Source organism: Mirounga angustirostris, unplaced genomic scaffold (assembly GCF_029215605.1).
Source record: "Mirounga angustirostris isolate CCGP_5_RB_7025 unplaced genomic scaffold, mMirAng1.0.hap1 SCAF_14, whole genome shotgun sequence".
NCBI classification, from domain to species: domain Eukaryota; kingdom Metazoa; phylum Chordata; class Mammalia; order Carnivora; family Phocidae; genus Mirounga; species Mirounga angustirostris.
Window position 1 is genome coordinate 85,852,001 of NW_026991722.1, and position 19,084 is coordinate 85,871,084.

Here is a 19,084-nt window from a genome sequence, read left to right on the forward strand (position 1 = left end):
TCTTAAACTTGGTTGTGCTTAAGAATAACTGTGGAGTGTGTTGAAATTCAGATCCCTGGGTCCCACCGAAGATTACGGTGGTGTGGGCATTCTGGGAATCCTGGGCTCCACATTTTAACGACCATCCCAGGGGACTGCAAAAGTGTTTCCCCAGAGCACATTAAAGGTACCAGCATAAGGAACAGCAACAGGAAGCCCTACCCCAGAGACCGCCAGGACCGCCCTGGGAGAGAGAGCCCCTGGTTTGTGAAGTGGCGACCGTTATCTGGACAGGAGGCATCTGGGTTCAAGTCCCAGTTCTGTCACTCACTTGCTATGTGACTTTGGAATGCTCTCCGCCTAAGCCTCCTGTTTTTCCCTGTTTCAACTGAAATGCGCATTTCAGTCTGAGTCCTCACTGGTGTGGTCACCAAGATGGGTAGCCAATGGGCTGGAGGAGGGGCAAAAAAAATGTGGGGGGCATAGAATGTTCTAGAGCAACAACCCTTGTTTTTGTAGCTCAATTTTGGGGGTCTATTTTTAAAAGATATTTATTTGGTTTTGTGTTTTGCCGATGACGAAAGTGGTTAAAAAATCAACAGTACAGAAATGCATCACAAGGAAATTGGAGTCCCCTGTGAACCCACCCTTCTAGGAAAAAAAAAATCCCTATTAACAGTCTGGGAGTGCCTTTTTCTGTGCAAGTACAAACAAAACAAAAATGGGAACATGCCAGACATTCTGTTCTGCAACTTTGCTTTTTTCCCCCCGCCCTGTTGGCAATATATCTTGGGGACTTTTTTTTTTTTTTTCACATCAAAATGTATAGATCTTCATCCTCCTTCTTCATGGGGCAGAGGAATGATTTTTGAGACCGCCTGTGACCAGCTCGGGAGGACAGCTGGATTCCATGCTGGAAGGACCACTTAGCATCTGTGACAACACCCCCCAGTCGCTTCTCAGTGCCATGCACTGGGTCTGATGGGAAAGGAAGTGTTTAGGCATCTTCATGCACAACATTTATGGCATGAGATGGGAATGCCAGAAGGACAATAGACCTTCCCCGATGCAGTACATTTTACAGCTCAGGCGACCACAGCCCCAGAAAGGAAGAGATTTGTCCAAGGTCACAGAATATGTTAGTGGTTGTGTTTGGACTTGAACTCTGTACCTTCTATTTTTTTTATTTTTCTTTTCCTTCCTTGTATCTTAACCACTGCCCTCCATGGAGGGAGGCTCCGTTTCCCGAACGACCCTTCTGTGTCAGGTCATTTCTGAGCCTCTTAGTCATAAACAGTCCACGTATATCTGTTTCTCTCCTCACTTGCTTTGGCATATCCTTGAACCTGGAAGGCTGCACTTTGGAAAAATTATAGCCCAGAAGCCTTGACCCATCTGGTATCTGTAGTTGGTCGTTGATGGGGAAAAAAAAGTCAGTGCAAGTGGGAATTCATTGAAAGAGAGGTGTTTTTATTTTTTGCCTCGAAACAGGACTGCCTTAACTCACTGTATTTCTGAGGTAGAGTGTGAGCACCTGACTCCAGACCCACTTCTTCCTTTCTTAAACCATGCCCCTAAAGCATGACTACGTGATTTCCACTTTTGATCTCATTAAAGCAGAACAAATGGTTCTGCTTTAATGAGAGTTTGATTACAGAAGCCTAATTTTTTATTGTTTTTTTCCCATAGTTTTTGCACCTGCAACTATTTGAAAAATAAATGTATTTGAATTAGAATTTTAAGAGTTTTTTTTAAAAGATTTTATTTATTTGACAGAGAGAGAGACAGCGAGAGAGGGAACACAAGCAGGGGGAGGGGGAGAGGGAGAAGCAGACTCCCTGCCGAGCAGGGAGCCCGATGCAGGGCTCGATCCTGGAACTCCAGGATCATGACCTGAGCTAAAGGCAGATGCTCAACCAACTGAGCCACGCAGGCACCCTCACAGAGAGGTTTTCTAGCTGAGGGCATTCCTATGTGGTGGGCACCTGTGTGTCTTACTGAGGGGAGCCTGCTGGGAGCAAAATGGCTCGCTTAGGTAAGGAGAGTTTCTGCTAGAACAACTTACTAAATTGAGTACTTACTATGTGCCAGCCCTGTGCTAAGCTTTATGTGGATGATCTCCTTTAATTCTCAGAACAATTCTATTAAGTTATCCCCTACCCTCTAAAGTTGAGAAAACTAAGGATCAGGTGGGCATCCTGACGGGTTCACAGTCACACAGCTGGTGAGTGATGGGCCAAGAATTCTAGCACATCAAGACCAGTAAAAACCTGACATCCACACTCTTAACCACCTCATCACACCGAGAGCTGATGATTTGTCCACGGGTGGTCCTGTGGAGGGGGCCTGGGGGGAGAAGCAGTGGCGGCCCCCCACGAGTGACCCTGTTGTAACTCCAGATTGTAATTCCAGATTGCTGAGTTGACCACAGAGCTCGCCGACGAGCACTTCAAAGGGGATGTGGCCTGCCAGGTGCTGGAGAGTGAGCGGGCAGAGCGGCTACGCGCCTTCCGGGAGGTCCAGGAGCTGAAGGTGAGTGGTCCCCAGGGGGTGGCGGGGGTGTGTGGCTTTGGCTGAGCAGGGTGGCTGGGAGTGGTTGGGCCTGCCCCCCTCCCCATCTGCTCGCATGTGGGAGCAGTAAGCCTAAGCAAGATGCGCTGGTTTACAGACTCCCATGTTCAATGTCCTGGAGGACATTTGGGTCTTCCTAAGGCTTGGCCTTGGAGGTGCCCTGAATGAGCACTATGCAAGGGCTAGACAGTCCCTGGCTCTGGAGGCACCACGGGGCTGGGGGGTGGTGGACGGCGAGGCCCAGGCTCTATCAAGCTCCAGCTTGACACGTCAAGGCCTTTCTTCCAGAGCAAGTATGAGCAAGTCCAGAAGAATTTGGCAGAAGTGCAGAAGCAGTTGGAAGAAGCCCAGCAGAAAATTCAGTTGAGTGACTTGGAAAGGAGCCACACTGGAGGAGGTGAGCAGACTGGGACTCTTGCGGTTAGACGTGGGTGGAAAATCCTTTTTGTTCTATTCATTCATTCATTCATTCATTCATTCATACACACTGAGTCCTTACTATGCTCTAGACACTACTTTAACGGCTGACACTTCGGCAGAGCGCACGGGCACAGCCCTGCCCTCCCAGAGCTTCCGATCTAGTGCAGACATGGAGCAGAGAACCCAACAGTAGTCCGAATAGCAAATTATCAACATGACAGGTACACTTTAGTAAGAATGCAAAGAATGATTAAAAAAAAAAAACGCTCTGGGGCAAGGCACCTTTATAATTATATGAATATTTTTCATATAAATTTTGAACAAGGCATTTCACTATTTAAAAGCAGAATCATCCGAAGGGGTACGTGCACCCCGATGTTTATAGCAGCAATGTCCACAATAGCCAAACGGTGGAAAGAGCCAAGATGTCCATCGACAGACAAATGGATAAAGAAGATGTGGTATATATATACAATGGAATATTATGCAGCCATCAAAAGGAATGAGATCTTGCCATTTGCAACGATGTGGATGGAACTGGAGGGTATTATGTTGAGTGAAATAAGTCAAACAGAGAAAGACATGTATCATATGATCTCACTGATATGAGGAATTCTTAATCGCAGGAAACAAACTGAGTGTTGTTGGAGTGGGGGGTGGGGTGGGAGGGATGGGGGGACTGGGTGATAGACACTAGGGAGTGTATGTGCTCTGGTAAGCGCTGTGAATTGTGCAAGACTGTTGAATCTCAGATCTGTACCTCTGAAACAAATAATGCAATATATGTTAAGAAAAAAAAAAAGAAGAAGAAGGTAGCGGGAGGGGAAGAATGAAGCGGGGGAAATCGGAGGGGTAGACGAACCATGAGAGACGATGGACTTTGAAAAACAAACAGGGTTCTAGAGGGGAGGGGGGTGGGAGGATGGGTTAGCCTGGTGGTGGGTATTGAGGAGGGCACATTCTGCATGGAGCACTGGGTGTTGTGCACAAACAATGAATCATGGAACACTTCATCTAAAACTAATGTTGTAATGTAAGGGGATTAACATAAGAATAAAAAAATTAAAAAAAAAATAAAAGCAGAATCGATGAAATTGCATTGCTGGGTTTGAATCTAGACTCCGTCTCTTACCAGGTGGGTGGCTTTGGGCCAAGAAATGTGTGCCTCGGTTTGCTCATCTTTGGAATGGATGTTGTCAGAGGTGATTGATGGGAAGTGTTTAGCCATGTTCACGGCAACCTTACTGTTACTCCTACTAGTAGTAATAGCGGGGTCGTTATTTGGGTTCGTAAACTCTGGAGCAGAGACTACTACCGTCCCCATTTAAAAGTGGTGTCCGGCACTCAGTAGTTATTGGAGAGAAGGCGAGGCCCCTGAGTTGCTCAGCGATAGGTACGCTCCACAGAGCTGGGGCTTTCCGGTGATGCCTGGCTCACACAGTTGCCTGGAGACCCACATCTCATAGGTTCCAGCTGCACGGTGACATCTCTGTCAACTCCTCTCCCCAGCCTAAGTGAGTCAGGTGAGAAGAATGTCCAGAGCGTCTGTCAGCTTTTGTACAACGTTGACATCATTCCTTCGGTGCCCCCAGGGGATTCGTGCCCTAGAAACGTCAGGGACACTCAGAGAAATGGAAGTCAGGAGGCGGTGAAGAGGCAAAGTGCATTGGCTTTTCACTCTGCTCTTGCTTCCCCTCATCCTGGCTACCCCCAGGGCGGGCATTTACCAGGGGAGCTTGGGATTCTCTGGGACGCGGTACCCAACGAAGGAAGGCAGAGGCAGTGAGGGGGAAATGGGTTCACCCAGACCTGGGGGGTGGGACAGCCCAGCTTCCCCAGGGACCCTGGGTCCCAGTTCCATCCTGATGTAATTGATGGCCCAGTTTGTTTCTCTCTGGGAAGAGCTGGGAGCTGAAAGGGAACGGGGAGGTGTGCTTAGCTCATGAGCAGTATTAGTCACAATGCTAGATAGGCTCTCAGCCCTGGATGCTCATTCCAGGAAGCCAAATCCACAAATATTTTGTTTTTCATTATGAAAGCAATACATACTCATTACAGGAAATTTCTAAAATATAGGAAACTTGAAAGGAGCCGTAAAACACTTGAATCACACCACAGCAAGGCCACCACAACCTCCTCAATGGCTCAAGCTGGAGTACCAATTATTAAAAACATGGCTGTTTTTCCACCACGCATGGTTAAGTGTTTGGAGAGGACCTTTTATGGTATACAGCGAGCACTGTTGGGCCCTGCATTCCAGAAATTTGCAGTAGACATGGGGAGGTCAGATAAATCCAGGAAAAATGGATAATGAAGGGCTGAATTATATGTACGGATTAAGACTGCCCCCCCCCCCGGGGAGGGGCATTGGAGGTGGAAATCAGCCTCGGAGAATGGAGAACAGTTTCCTCATCTGCTCATGCTAACCACTCCTACCACTTGCTGTGTGGCACATCATAGTGCAGAATACATGTAAAGCTGCACAAATGCTTTCTGCTTTTCTTCCTTTTGTAGATGCTTGCTATTTGAGGTTTTTTCTTTTCTTTTCCTGGTGGGGAGACAGGATCCATTTTCTGCCATGATATGATTTATCTTGGTGGAAACTTGAACAAGCTCTAACTCCTTACAATTTTATCATCCTCTTTGGGTTTGTTATGTGGGAATTCCTATTGGGGTCACCTCCTCTAAGACTTCAGTCCTACCATCTATGTAAGCATTCATCCACCTTCCTTCCATCCATCCATGTACTCAACTTTCCATCCATCCATCCATCCATCCATCCATCCATCCATCCTTCCTTCCTTCCTTCCTTCCATCCATCCACCCATCCATCCTTCCATCCATCCATCCATCCATCCATCCATCCATCCATCCATCCATCCATCCTTCCTTCCTTCCATCCATCCATCCATCCATCCTTCCATCCATCCATCCATCCTTCCATCCATCCATCCATCCATCCATCCATCCATCCATCCATCCTTCCATCCATTCATATACCCACCTTATCCTTCCATCCATCCCTCCACCTATCCAGTGAAAGTTATGAAGCATTTATGATATACCAGGCATTGTAGTAAGTCCCTCAGACACAATCATGAACAAAAACGTTTGCTGTTTTTATGAGTTTGGATTCTCTTCTGGATTTCCATAGCTTCCTTTATGAGAGCTCTGATCATCCTAGGTTGGGGCTGTCTTTTTGTATGTTTGTCTTCCGTACTAGATTCTGCTGGAAGAGTGGTCCCAGTGCCTGGTATGCAGTAGTGCGCTCAGTGGGCATTTCAGTGCATGGGAGATGGAACAATGTATGACGGATGGGTGGATGGAGAGATGGAGGGATGTATGGATAGATGGAGGGATGTATGGATGAAGAGATGGATGGATGGAGAGATGGATGGATAGATGGAGAGATGGATGGATAGATGGAGAGATGGATGGATAGATGGAGAGATAGATGGTTGGAGATATGGATGGATGGATGGATGGATGGATGGATGGATGGATGGATGGATGGATGGAGAGATGAATGAAGTGGATGGTCACTATCTTCAGTTGCCCACATGTTTCCCACAGCTCCGTGACCTTAAGGGACATTGTAATAGAGTAATCTAAAGATATCATAACCTGGTCTAGCCCATTCTATTCAGTCATATAGTTTTCATCACACCGGCAAGTGATTTTTTAGATTTTTACTGAATCAAGGGATTGTTCTTTTATCTCATAGAGATATCTTGGGACCAGTGTTTCTGTTGCTATGCATTCAGTAGACCCTTTAATTATTGTTCATTGATTTATTTGGTAATTAATTTAACCAGCAGTCACTGCTTACGTACTGTCGCCCAATGTGGTTGGCCAGTAAGATGATTCTAGTTGGTGAACTTGTTTCAACATGTATGGGGGAAACTTCTGTGTGTAGTGGATGCTTCTAGAGGGTATTGAGGATCTACAAATGACTGAAACAGCTCTCCTGACCTAGAAGGTTATGGAATTTCCTTGGAAAAAGAAAAGTATGTATATGCTTGTAGAGAAATTAAACTGTATAAAGCAACCGAGCTTCGAATAGTGAGCAGCCAATAATTTAGACAGCTAGAGGTGGTCAAGACAGGCTGCCTGGAAGAAGTGTTTGTTTTTTTTTAACTTGGACTTAAAGCAGAATTTCTTAACCTGAAGTCCAAGGTCAGGCCTCAGGAGCTCCATATTGAGAAATTGTGTGCAAAGAGCTAAGAAAGTCTGAGAGAACCACCCTCATTCACCTCGCCTCTCCTCCTGGTTCCCCCACCCCCGACTTTGTTAAATAGCGGATGAATGGCAAATTCACTTCGACTGTGCTCAGATGGAGAACGAGTTCCTCAGGAAGCGTCTGCAGCAATTCGAGGAGAGGTTGGACTCAGAGCTGACATCCAGGAAAGAGCTGGAGCAGAAGGTAAGAGGTTGTAGCTAGTCTGGGTCCCCAAAGTGTCAGATTGGTCAGGTTCTTGGCAGCACTGTTCAAGGTATTGGCCAAATCTGGGGAGGGAGAAGGAGGGCACCCCCATTTCATGTTTTTCCACCTCCACTGTGGGAGATGGGAAACAGTTTGTCTACATATGGGTGTTGCACACGGGGAAAGAATACTCTGGAATAAAGAGTCTTGGGTCTTGGACCTCACATCTTTCTCCTCTGTAAAATGATTGCAATATGCCCTTAGGATCGTCCAATCTTATCCATCCCCTTTGCCTCTAATCTGCCACCTCCAACTCTCATCTAGACCAGAGCAACAGCCTCCTACTTGGTCTCCTTGCCTTCAGCCTCTCCCCTCGCCCACCTGCCACACTGTGGCTAAGAGATCTTCCAGTCTCTTTCAGACTGTGTTGTTACTGCAAGTTTCCTTGAATGCTTTGTAAATTTTGATTGTGAGCTCATCTTTAACACACCCCTCTTACTCCTGCACTACGGGAGCCCGAGGTAGTCTGTGTGGTGGAATGTTCCTTTTTCTTCCTCTCTTTTTTTTTTTCTCATTAAACTTCTGTTTTAATGGGTCTCAAAATTCTGTGACAGATTTTTGATCAAGTTGTTTCCATTAAAAAGTACTGATTTTAAAAACTAATAACTTAAAACTGCCACACACACACACACACACAAAACAAATGGTCCACAAAACATTCTCCTTTCCTTCTGAAAGTTTTACGATGCATTGTTATCATTACCCAGTCTTTTACTATTAAACTTAAATAGCCAATTGACACAAACAGTTCTGAGAGCATCCTTCCACCACTGATTGAGACTGGGGTGGCCATTGTTGATATGGTTCCTTCCTCTGACTCTTATGGTGAATTTAGTTATTTTTGTGTCAATTGCTCTTACTTTTAAATTTTAAAAAACTTTGTATTGATTTTCATGGCAGTTCTACGTTTATAGGTTTGTGGGTGTTCTTCTCTAGAAGGAGCATTTTTGCACTGTCTTCTACAGCAGTCCCTGAGATGATGCAAAATTCTCTGCATTGCAGATTTTTGCAACATGAGCAAAGTGCCAATTCAAGCTCTCAACCCACCTGATACACAGACCTAGGGTTTTGATTTCTTATGGGAATACGTTCTCCTCCACCCAGAGCCAGCCTGGCACCAGGATTTCTGACCCCCTTCCAGGCTGGTGGGTGGAGCTTTTCCTACCCCCTCACTCCAAAGTGCAACACTTTGAGGGTCCTGACTTAATGCAGGGGTCTTCTCTCCAACCCCCACCTTCCATAGTCCCAAGGCTTTGTCTCTTGTCTCTGTCAGGGCATTCAAACACAGCCATGATCCTTAGTGGTATTTCTGGATCTTTCGGCTGCTCCTCTTCTTCCCCACCCTGGCTGCCAGAGCATCAGCATCTGCCATCATGGCTCTTGTTTTGTGTCCTTTGCATTTTGGATATCCTGAAATTTTCCTTCCTTTCTTTAAAGTGCAGCTGAACATTACAAATATCAGGTATTTGTATCTAGATTCATCATTTTCTAGATGAATGTAGGCATAGTTTGGCCTCTTTGCCTGTTTTGCATGGTCTCCAACTACGCCTAGACTACATCTAACAAGCCTACACTCCAGCTAGTGGTGTGTTGGTAACTGGGCCTCTAAAAAATAAACACCCCGATGTCCAGCATTTGCCAATTGCCAATTTCCACGGTGTAAATGTTTCCACTGGGGTCAATGTCAGCTTACCATTGTGAGAGTACAGGGTGTGGAATTAGGAAGAGAATCAGCTCTTATAACTGAGTGTACTGGCCCTAGCATGCTGAATCCAACCACACTCACTTGTTTAAAGCTCAAAGAGAAATAGAGAGGAAGGTACCTTCCTACACATCCCCTGCTTAGACTATACACATGCATGGCCTCCCTCATCATCAACACCCCCCACTGGAGTGACCCCCTCAATACAATGGCTGAACCTCTGTTAACGCATCATTATTACCCAAACTCTATAGTTTACATTAGGGTTCACTCTTGGTGTTGTACATTCCATGGGTTTAGACAAATGTATAATGACATGGATCCTCCATTATAGTTTTATAGAAGAGTTTTGCTACCCTAAAAATCCTCTCTGCCTCAGCAGTTCATCCCTCCATCCTTTTGCCTTTTCCAGAATGTCATATACTTGGAATCATAGATCGGCTTCTTTCACTTAGTTATAGGCATTGAAGTTGCCTCTACATCTTTTCATGGCTTGATAGCTCATTTCTCTTGAGTGCTGAATAATATTCCATTTCCTGGATGGACCGCAGTGTATCCACTCACCTACTGAAGACCATCTTGGTTGCTTCCGTGTTTTGGCAATTGTTGAGTAAAGCTGAACTAAACATCCATGTGCAGGTTTTCATGTGGACAGAAACTTTCAACTCCTCTGGGTCAATCCCAAGGAGAACAATTGCTGGATCATATGGAAAGAGTGTGTTTAGTTTTGAAGAAACTGCTAAACTGTCTTGCACTGTGGCTGTCCCATTTTGCATCCCCACCAGCACTGAGAGCTCCTATTGCTTCACATCCTTGGCAGCATTTGGTGTCGTCTGTGTTCCCGATTTTGGCCAGTCTCATAGGTGCGTGGTGGTGTTTTGTTTTAATTCGCAATTCCCTGATGCCCTATGACGTGGAGCACCTTTTCAGACTCTTATTCACTGTCTTTCTTCTTTGGCGAGCTGTCTTTTAAGGTCTTTGGCCCATTTTTTAATTGAGTTGTTTTCTTGTAGGGTTTTAAACATTCTTTGTATATTTTGGATAACAGTCCTCTATCAAATATGTTTTTTGCAAAAATTTTCTCCCAGTCCATGGCTGGCCTTTTCCTTTTCTTTCTTTCTTTTTTTAAAGATTTTATTTATTTGAGAGAGTGAGAGAAAGCACAAGCGGGGTGGCGGGGGAGGGATAGGGAGAAGCAGGCTCCCCACTGAGCAGGGATCCCCAGTGTGGGGCTCAATCCCAGGACCCTGGGATCATGATCTGAGCCAAAGGCTGATGTTTAACTGACTGAGCCACCCAGGCACCCCTGTCTTTTCATTTTCTTGATAGTGTCTTTTGTGGGGCAGAAATTTTTAACTTTTAATGAAGTCCACCTTATAAACTCTTTCTTTCATGGGTCATGCCTTTGGTGTATTTCTAAAAAGTCATTGCCAAACCCAAGGTCATGTAGGTTTTCACCCACATTATCTTCTGGGAGCTTCATAGTTTTGCATTTTATATATAGGTCTGTGGTCCATTTTAATTTAATTTTTGTGAAGGGTGTAAGGTCTATCAAGATTCTTTTTTTTTTTTTTTTGCATGTGGATGACCAGTTGTCTCAGCATCATTTGTGGAAAAGACTATTTTGCTCATTGTATCACCTTTATCCCTTTGTGAAAGATCAAATGTCTATATCTCAGTGAGTCTATTTCTGGGCTCTCTATCCTCTTCCCTTGCACTGCCTTAGTCTTCATCACCTCTGGGCCTTTGCACATACTGTTACCTTTTCCTAGAATATTCTCTCTCCCCGACCTGGATACCTCCAACTATCCTTAAGATCTGAGCTTACATGTCCTTCCCTCCAGAAAGTCTCCCCTGATACAGACTGGTTGGGTGCCCCTGAATTGTGTCCCCAAGTATAAACCTCATCATGATGTATTATAACATCTGCTTACTTCTTGGTCCCCCACCCCCATTAGTGATGAGCACCTTGAGAATTGAGGTCATATTTGCCTGTCCTACCGTTTTACATATCTCCTCACTACGAGAGAAAAGCATTGCATGACCACCTTGCAGAGGGGGGGGTCAGGGTGAGGTCACGTGGGGTTTTACAAACAATGGAAGCTCAGGATCCTCCCTGGCAATGATGGTTTTAGTGGTCATTTCCAAGACGGACATTATTTTGTGATCCTCAAAAGCATCCGAGCTGTAGATAAACCCAACTGCAAGGAAACAGCAGAGTTCTTTAGTAACAAATTATAAAGGCGGGTCAGTTTCCCCCAAGGAAGGGGGGAGCTATGCATGCAGCATTAAAAGGTAATAAAGCTGCAACCTTTCTGAGCCGCAGAATCTAAGAAAACATCCCATTTGCCTTCAAATACTGAATTTAGAATTACAGGCTTCATTAACTCAGAGTTTTGCTTATTTAAAGAAATTCTTTAATGAGGCCATTTCTTCAAAGCAAGTGTGCTGAGTTGTTCTCTCTCCCAGATTTAAACTAGGACATTTGGGAGGGTTTTTTTCCTTGAGGAAGAGGCGAGAGGCTTTGCTTTTCTGTGTGTTTACGGTTATGTGTATTGCTGTGTCATTCGGCCCGTCAAAAGTGCCATTTGGCCCATCGAAAGTGCCATTTGTGGCCCTGAGCTTCAGAGCCTGTCTCGTGGGCAGATCCTCAAGATGCGCCATTTTGGCTGCTTCATGGCTAATCCCCACATGGCTCAGACATGTGATGCCCGCGGATGGGGCTATTAATTACACAGGACCCATGGTGCTGTCGTGTTGAGGCGGAACATGTAAAGAATCTGTGGGCACCTTAGCAGGACTATTATGGAGGCAAATTAAACACGACCCCAAGAGATGGATGGAATGGCCCCCGTCTCCCCACTGAGCAGACAGGGTCAGAGAAGTCGCTTCCTCACGGCGACACGGGCAGAAAGCAGTCCAGTCCGGGTCTCTCCGGCTCCAGCACCTTCTCTCTCTCCGCCATGCTCACCTCAGGGATGGCACAGCTGCCTGAAGTAAAAAGTAGGAAGCCCGTTCAAGTGGCGACCGAGCCGGGTAATTCATTCTGTGACTCCCACAGCTCGGGGAGCTGCAGAGTGCTTACGAGGGGGCCAAGAAAATGGCCCACCAGCTGAAAAGGAAGTGCCACCATCTGACCTGTGACCTGGAGGACACCCGCCTCCAGCTGGAGAACCAGCAGAGCCGAAATCACGAGCTTGAGAAGAAGCAGAAGAAGTGAGTTACAGGTCACACCCGTCGCCCGGGGTTCTGGGGTGGGCTGCGTTGGCGTGGGGGTCTTCTGGGGTCTCCAGGTTCTCCTCCTCAGCCCCCCTCACTTCTGTCAGGGCCCCTCATCCATGAGGCCTAACCCTCTTGTCCGGCCCCTAATATCCTCCCCACCACTCATTCCTTATTCCTGTAAGGTTCTCCCACGTCTGCAGCAAGAAGTGATTCCTTCCTGTTACCCAATCGGCCATGTGACCTCGGGGAGCTTTCTTGGCCTCTCTGGGCCTCAACATCCCCGTTTATCAAGGGAAGAGTTGGTTATGGAGGGCAAGGACACCCTATCATGGTGGTTGGGGGAGCAAGCACTGATGTCAAACCACCCCAGTTCGAGACCTCGCTGTGTCCTTTTCTTTTTTTTTTTTTAGATTTTTAAAATTTATTTATTTGAGACAGAGAGAATGAGAGAGAGAGAGAGCACATGAGAGGGGGGAGGGTCAGAGGCAGAAGCAGGCTCCCTGCCGAGCAGGAAGCCCGATGCGGGACTCGATCCAGGGACTCCAGGATCATGACCTGAGCCGAAGGCAGTCGCCCAACCAACTGAGCCACCCAGGTGCCCGCCGTGTCCTTTTCTAGTTGACCTTGGACAAGTCATTCAACCCCCTGAGCCTCAGTTTCTCATCCTCGGGTCGGGGAGGAGAACACCCCATAGTGGTGAGGACTAAATGATGTGGTTGGTAGGCCCAACGGACTGACATCTGATTCCTAGCCCCATTGTGGACCACAGAATGGGGAGGCCAAAAATCTACTCATTGCTCTTGACATTTAGGGCTTAGACTCTCAGATCACGTGAGCAGCTCTGGCACAGACGGACGGGGCCTTTTGCATTATCACGATGCCATTATTGGAGCTGTACTCTGGTTCCCATGCTCCCCAAATGATAGAGCCTAGACTGGGACCCAGGAGCTTCCATCTGCAAAACCTTGGAGCCCTTGGAGCTGGTTTATCTGTGGACACCCTGGCTTTGTTGGAAGCCCTTCAGCTTACTTGGTGAGGGTAGTTAGGGGTGTTTGGGGTCCCCTTTTGAGTCAGATGACCTCCAATGGAGACTTGATGGGAGACAAAGTGATGAGATACAGCGTCTTTTAGTTAGACAGTCTGGGATAAAAATGTTATGAGAGGTGCAAAAGGTGGCACACTGAATTATGTTTTCATGGGAGTGGCATAGATTTTGAACTTGGTCTGCATAATTAAATATTGTTTCTCTCACTTGGAGCCTTTCTGAGCTGGCTTTTTCTTGTGGGGGAAAAAAAAGTCTTTGGGGGGTTGTTAGCGTGCCCTCTCAAAACAAGAGAGGTTTCTTTAATCTTTTATTGATATCTGACTCTGTTTCCTTTTTCACCTTCCTGGGGACTCTGGCTGAACCTTGTCCTTGCGGTGGGGAAAATGGCTTTGTCTTACCTTGGCCATTTCCTGTGTGACCTTGTCAAATGATAGTGCCTCTCTGGGCCAGAGAAAGGCTGAGTTCCGAAGGAGTTCTTGGACTTATTCCTGAAGAATAGCTCCTATAGGGGCACCTGGGGGGCTCAGTCGGTTAAGCGTCTTCCTTCGGCTCAGGTCATGATCCCAGCATCCTGGGATCGAGTCCCATGTTGGGCTCCCTGCTCAGCGGGGAGCCTGCTTCTCCCTCTCCCTGTGCCTGCCACTCTGCCTACTTGTACTCTCTCTCTGTCTCTCTGTCAAATAAACAAAATTAAAAAAAAAAATAGCTCCTACAGACCCCATCTGTAAGACCAAGAGGTGGTGACTCCAGCCTCCCCCTGGGGTTTCTGCCATCTATGACAATCTTGGCCTTCATCTGTGGGTTCTGCTCCTGTTCTTTTCTTTTTTTTTTTTTTTAAGATTTTATTTATTTGAGAGAGAGAAAGAGAGAGAACGAGCAGGGGTGAGTGGCAGAGGGAAAGGGAGAAGCAGACTCCCCGCTGAGCAGGGAGCCCGATGCGGGGCTCGATCCCAGGGGATCATGCCCTGAGCCGAAGGCAGATGCCTAACTGACTGAGCCGCCCAGGCGCCCCTCTGCTTCTGTTCTGAGTGTTTATATGGAAGGTTTCTGCCCTCTGATGGGGCTGGGGGCTGTCCATGGAGTTTATGCAACCAGAAACTTCCATCTCTCTGGTCTTTCCCTGACACCTCTTGGGCAGAATCCTCCATTCTGGGCACTCAAGACCTTCCCAGTAGGGCTCCCCTGAGAAAGTCCCCATTTCTTCATACTTACATTGCTTCCCCCCAAGACTTACCTGTCCTGTGATGCTCCCTCCCCCTCTACATCTCCTCGTAGACATTAATTCATGTTCTGAAGCTCATTGCAAACGGCAGCCATTATCTTTCTAGGTGGACCAGCATTTTAGCAGGGAGCCTATGGACGATAGAAACCTCACTCTAATGATGGGAAATCAGGCAAAATGACTGTAGTGGGGAAGGATCTAGAAGGGAGCAACACTTCCTCATAGCTCTCTAAGTCTAATCAAAGTGTAGATGTAGCCGCCTCCTCGGTTTGCTGGGCCCCGGGTGGACTGATGTCTCCACGCCCGTAGTTTCCCTGCTCCCACTGTGGCTTCTAAGTCCACAGCGGCCCGAAGTGGTTCCATCTGGGCTTGGCTTCCTGTTGCCACGGTTACCCCACGGGTCACAGAGCTCAGTTCCGGGGCTGATGGAACCCCCAGCCTGCTTCCTTGCGGTGAGGCCTGTGCTGGGCTCACTGACTCCCACACTCGCTGGAGGTTAGACCCCAGGGCTGCTTTGGGTGGGGTGAAGCAGGTGTGTGAATCCGTCTGGCCTCAGGCAGTCAGTCGGTCCGTGTGTTCCAGAAGTTCGGGTCTCTGTAGGAGCCATTCTTTGGCATCAGGTGGCCTGTTAGATCAGGGACTCCTCAGAACCCTCTGTCACTGCCTGTCCCCACAGTCTGCCCCCCACCTGTGCCAGGTAGATGGGGGGCTAGCTAAGACAGCAGAGAAGCTGGATGCCGGCTGGCATTTGGGGCCGAATCACTCTGCCTCTCTGAACTTCAGCTTCCTCTTCTGTAAAATGGATATCATTACCATGTTTCTTGTCAAATTGTTACTACACGGACCCCACGGCAGAGCCCAGAACCCGGCACTCTGCGACTCTGGAGCCTTATTACCAATACGATGTTTCCCTTTCTAGGCGGCCAGTGGTGCCTCTTGAATGATGTCACCATCAGCCAATCAGAAAGCTCCTGGGCTCTTCCAACAGGAGAACTCCCTCATGTGACCCATGATGGGCTCTCTCGGGAGCCTGAGGCTTTGAATGACCATCTAGTGTTAAGATACATTGGATAGTCTTGTAACAGGGGAGACTTTCTTCTCACCGGGGTCCAGGCCCCATGCCCAGCTCAGCCATTCTGACCATGCCCAGTTCCCTGGAGCCATGGGGCTTTCTGTGTAGGCCAAGGGCAAGTGACCATGGTCACATCTTATTGAGCCTTGGCAGAGCCTCCTCTACTGGTTTCCTCATCTGGGAGAGGGGTAGAAGTGCAAGGAACTGCATGGAATGATGTCAAATCCTGGAGGTGTTTCTCACTCAGCGGTCACCATTGTGGAGGGGCAGATGGGCCCCAAATGAGGCATTTCCTGATTCCCGGGACAGCCCCCAAGAGGACTGTCGAGTCTGTGTTTTTTGCTGGGGAAACAAATGAAGGCAAGACTGAATGTATTAATGTCCAGCCTTTTATCAATAATCACTGGGCTCTAACATAGCTGATGAGTGCAGGAGCAAGGTGATATCCTGTAGGAGACGCAGTGTAGACTCTCTCGTTTGTGCAGATATATACTTCCATTCCTTCACCGATCAGTGACTGTTAGACCCCAAACCTGGGCCTTGTAGATTTAAAGAGTCTTCGCATATATGGGCAAACCAGATAGATGAGATTTTTCTATGATTCTATATGTTTTTTTCCTTCTTTCTGCATCTGTATATAGTTTTATTCTACTCTGGTTTTCACCTCTGTATTTAATCGTGTTTTATATAAGTCTCCATTATTTTTGTGGAAACTCTGTTTGAGCCCTAAAAGTTGCTCTCTGACATTCTAGATTCCTCCTGCATATCCACAACCTTACATAAAAGCACCGTGCGAAACCTTCCATCTCTCCCTCCCTCCCTCTCTTTCTCTCTCTCTCTTTCTCATGCTTGCCGGCAGGCTCACTGCTTCTCTCCAGCCCTTGTTCCCCCCCCCAAACCCCAGGGTCCCCCCACAGTACCGTGACATACGCTCTGCTTGAACAGGTTTGATATGCAGCTGGCCCAGGCCCTGGGGGAGTCCGTGTTTGAGAAGGGTCTTCGAGAGAAAGTGACCCAGGAGAACACCAGTGTCCGGTGGGAACTAGGCCAGCTTCAGCAACAGTTGAAGGTAAGGGATGGGGAGGGCATGGAGCCCTCTAGGCTCTTAGTTGCTGGCTTCCAGGAAACCCCCCTGTGCACCCAAGGTAAATAGTGACAGGGAGAGAACTCTGGAGGGGGTTGGTGGCAGGGGTATGCTAGTCCCCGCCAACCAGCTGAAGTCATGTGTCCCAGGGTGCCTTAATACAACAAACAGTGGTTGGAAGAGTGATCATCAGATGATCTGAGCACTTTCAAGGTACCCACCTGGGAGGTAGGAGAGGCTGGGCAAAGAATGAGTTACTGTCACCCCATCCAGGGTCAGTGCCCCATCCCATGCGGGCTCTAGTGCAGAGGGATTTTATTAAAATGTGACACGGACACTTTACTCAACAGCTCCCCATCCTTCTGTGGCTCCCTGCTACCCCCAAGAGAGATCTCAGCCTGGCATTCAGCAATTGCTTGATCTAGCCCAAAGTTCTTTGACCCTGGAGCTGACTTTCTAACCTGGACGAGTCATTTCTGGACACCTTGCCTCACTGCCCCAGTGTCTCAATCCCCTCCTCGGCAGATGCCCGGCTTACAAATGGGCAAACACTCGGGGCGCCTGGGTGGCTCAGTCGTTAAGCGTCTGCCTTCGGCTCAGGTCATGATCCCGGGGTCCTGGGATCGAGCCCCGCATCAGGCTCCTTGCTCTGCGGGGAAGCCTGCTTCTCCCTCTCCCACTCCCCCTGCTTGTGTTCCCTCTCTTGCTATGTCTCTCTCTGTCAAATAAATTAAAAAAAAATCTTTAAAAACAAACAAACAAAAAAAAACAAATGGGCAAACACTCCCTTTATGTGCTTTGAGGTCTAACTCTGGGGGCCGTGGTGTTGCTCCCCACAAAGGCCCCCACCCCTGCTTGTGTGAACTGTCCGAGGGAGCAGCCCTCTGTGTCGCACAGGGTTTCCAGGCCGAGGTAGGGATGACAGGTTGTTCCCTGGTGATGGGACGTGTGGTCACGCGACTCTGGATCTCCACTACCTTGACCTCTGTAGCAAAAGGAGCAGGAAACCTCGCAGCTGAAGCAGGAGGTGGAGACTCTGCAGGCCCATAAGCGGGAGCTGTTGGGGTTGTCCTCTCTGGGAGAGAACTGTGTAGCTGGCTTGAAGGAGAGGCTCTGGAAGCTGGAATCTAGCGCCCTCGAGCAACAGAAAATCCAGAACCAACAAGAGAACACCATCAAGCAGCTGCAGCAGGTAGGAAATCTCGGTCCCAGGTCCCATACTGGCTCCGGTGCAGAAGGGGGTTATTGAAATACAACACCAGCACCTCACCTCGCTCAGCATCTCCTTATTCTGCTGTGGCTCCCTATTAACCACGAGACCCTCTTAACCTCCACGCCTGGCATTTAGATACTTCCTGATCTAGCCCACTCCTGCCATCCTGCGAGGGTCAGACACCAGTATGATCCCCTCTTCATAGATATGGAAGCTGAGGCTCGGAGACCCAGAGGGGGTGTCAGGGGTGGATCTGGAGCTCGTAACATCTGAGTCCAAATCACCTGCTGCATGCACAGCGCTGTGCACAACCTCCAGGAAGACTGGGGCACTAATCTTTGGGAAACACAAAACCACTAAGGGAAATAAGGCAGGAATAGCGACTCCCCTAATACCAGCACCCTTAATGAAGTTTCCGATGAAGATTTTCTTTGTAGGCTCCTTTGTTGACGTGCCCACATTCCACAAAGAATTCGAAGCAGCTTATAGAATGTATGCATCCTAAAACAGAAAAATTATAAATAAAACAATCCAAGCCAGAAAAACATACACTAAAATAGACACCAAGGAGGTTTGGGGATGGCGGATACACAAAACATGTGATCTTATACCCTTAATGGTTTCAGCTCTGAAATTCCTGGTGGCCAGAGAGAAAAAGGAAATGTGAGTTGCGTGCTCTTTGTTATCCCAAGGTAAAAACAAACCAGATTTTCAAGTGGAAACAAAGCCTTTTCCTGAGGCTTAGCTGGAAAGAGATTTCTCATGTGGCATTTCACAAGTGGCAATGATTTTGAAGCGGTTATAAGGCGGGGATCCCCTTTCCGAGAAAATCTGACTACGTAGCATGAATATGTAGAGCAGATGAACTCTGAGCAGCTCTGGTTCAGTGGGGTGAGGGAGTGGGAAGGCAGGGGTGCCTGCCCTGGCTTCTCAGTTACTCTCACTCCACTGGCAAGGAACCTCCTAAGTACTGAGACCGGGTGTGGTGGGCATGGAGGGACAGAGTCTGAAGCAGTTCAGAACACTGAGCTCCTTTAGCTCACTCAGCCTACGAGAATTTGTCAAGAGCCT

At 47.8% G+C, this 19,084-nt stretch overlaps 1 protein-coding gene across 1 annotated transcript in view; it reads left to right on the top strand.

The window, feature by feature from the left end:
• Positions 1–19,084, top strand: part of MYO18B (myosin XVIIIB) — a 231,565-nt gene that overhangs the window by 106,459 nt on the left and 106,022 nt on the right. Inside the window, exons 25-30 of the mRNA XM_064577697.1 lie at positions 2,392–2,511; positions 2,839–2,947; positions 7,269–7,393; positions 12,217–12,371; positions 16,662–16,785; positions 17,792–17,992. Of these exons, the coding sequence (XP_064433767.1) occupies positions 2,392–2,511; positions 2,839–2,947; positions 7,269–7,393; positions 12,217–12,371; positions 16,662–16,785; positions 17,792–17,992 (834 nt within the window). The remainder of the gene's footprint in view (positions 1–2,391; positions 2,512–2,838; positions 2,948–7,268; positions 7,394–12,216; positions 12,372–16,661; positions 16,786–17,791; positions 17,993–19,084) is intronic.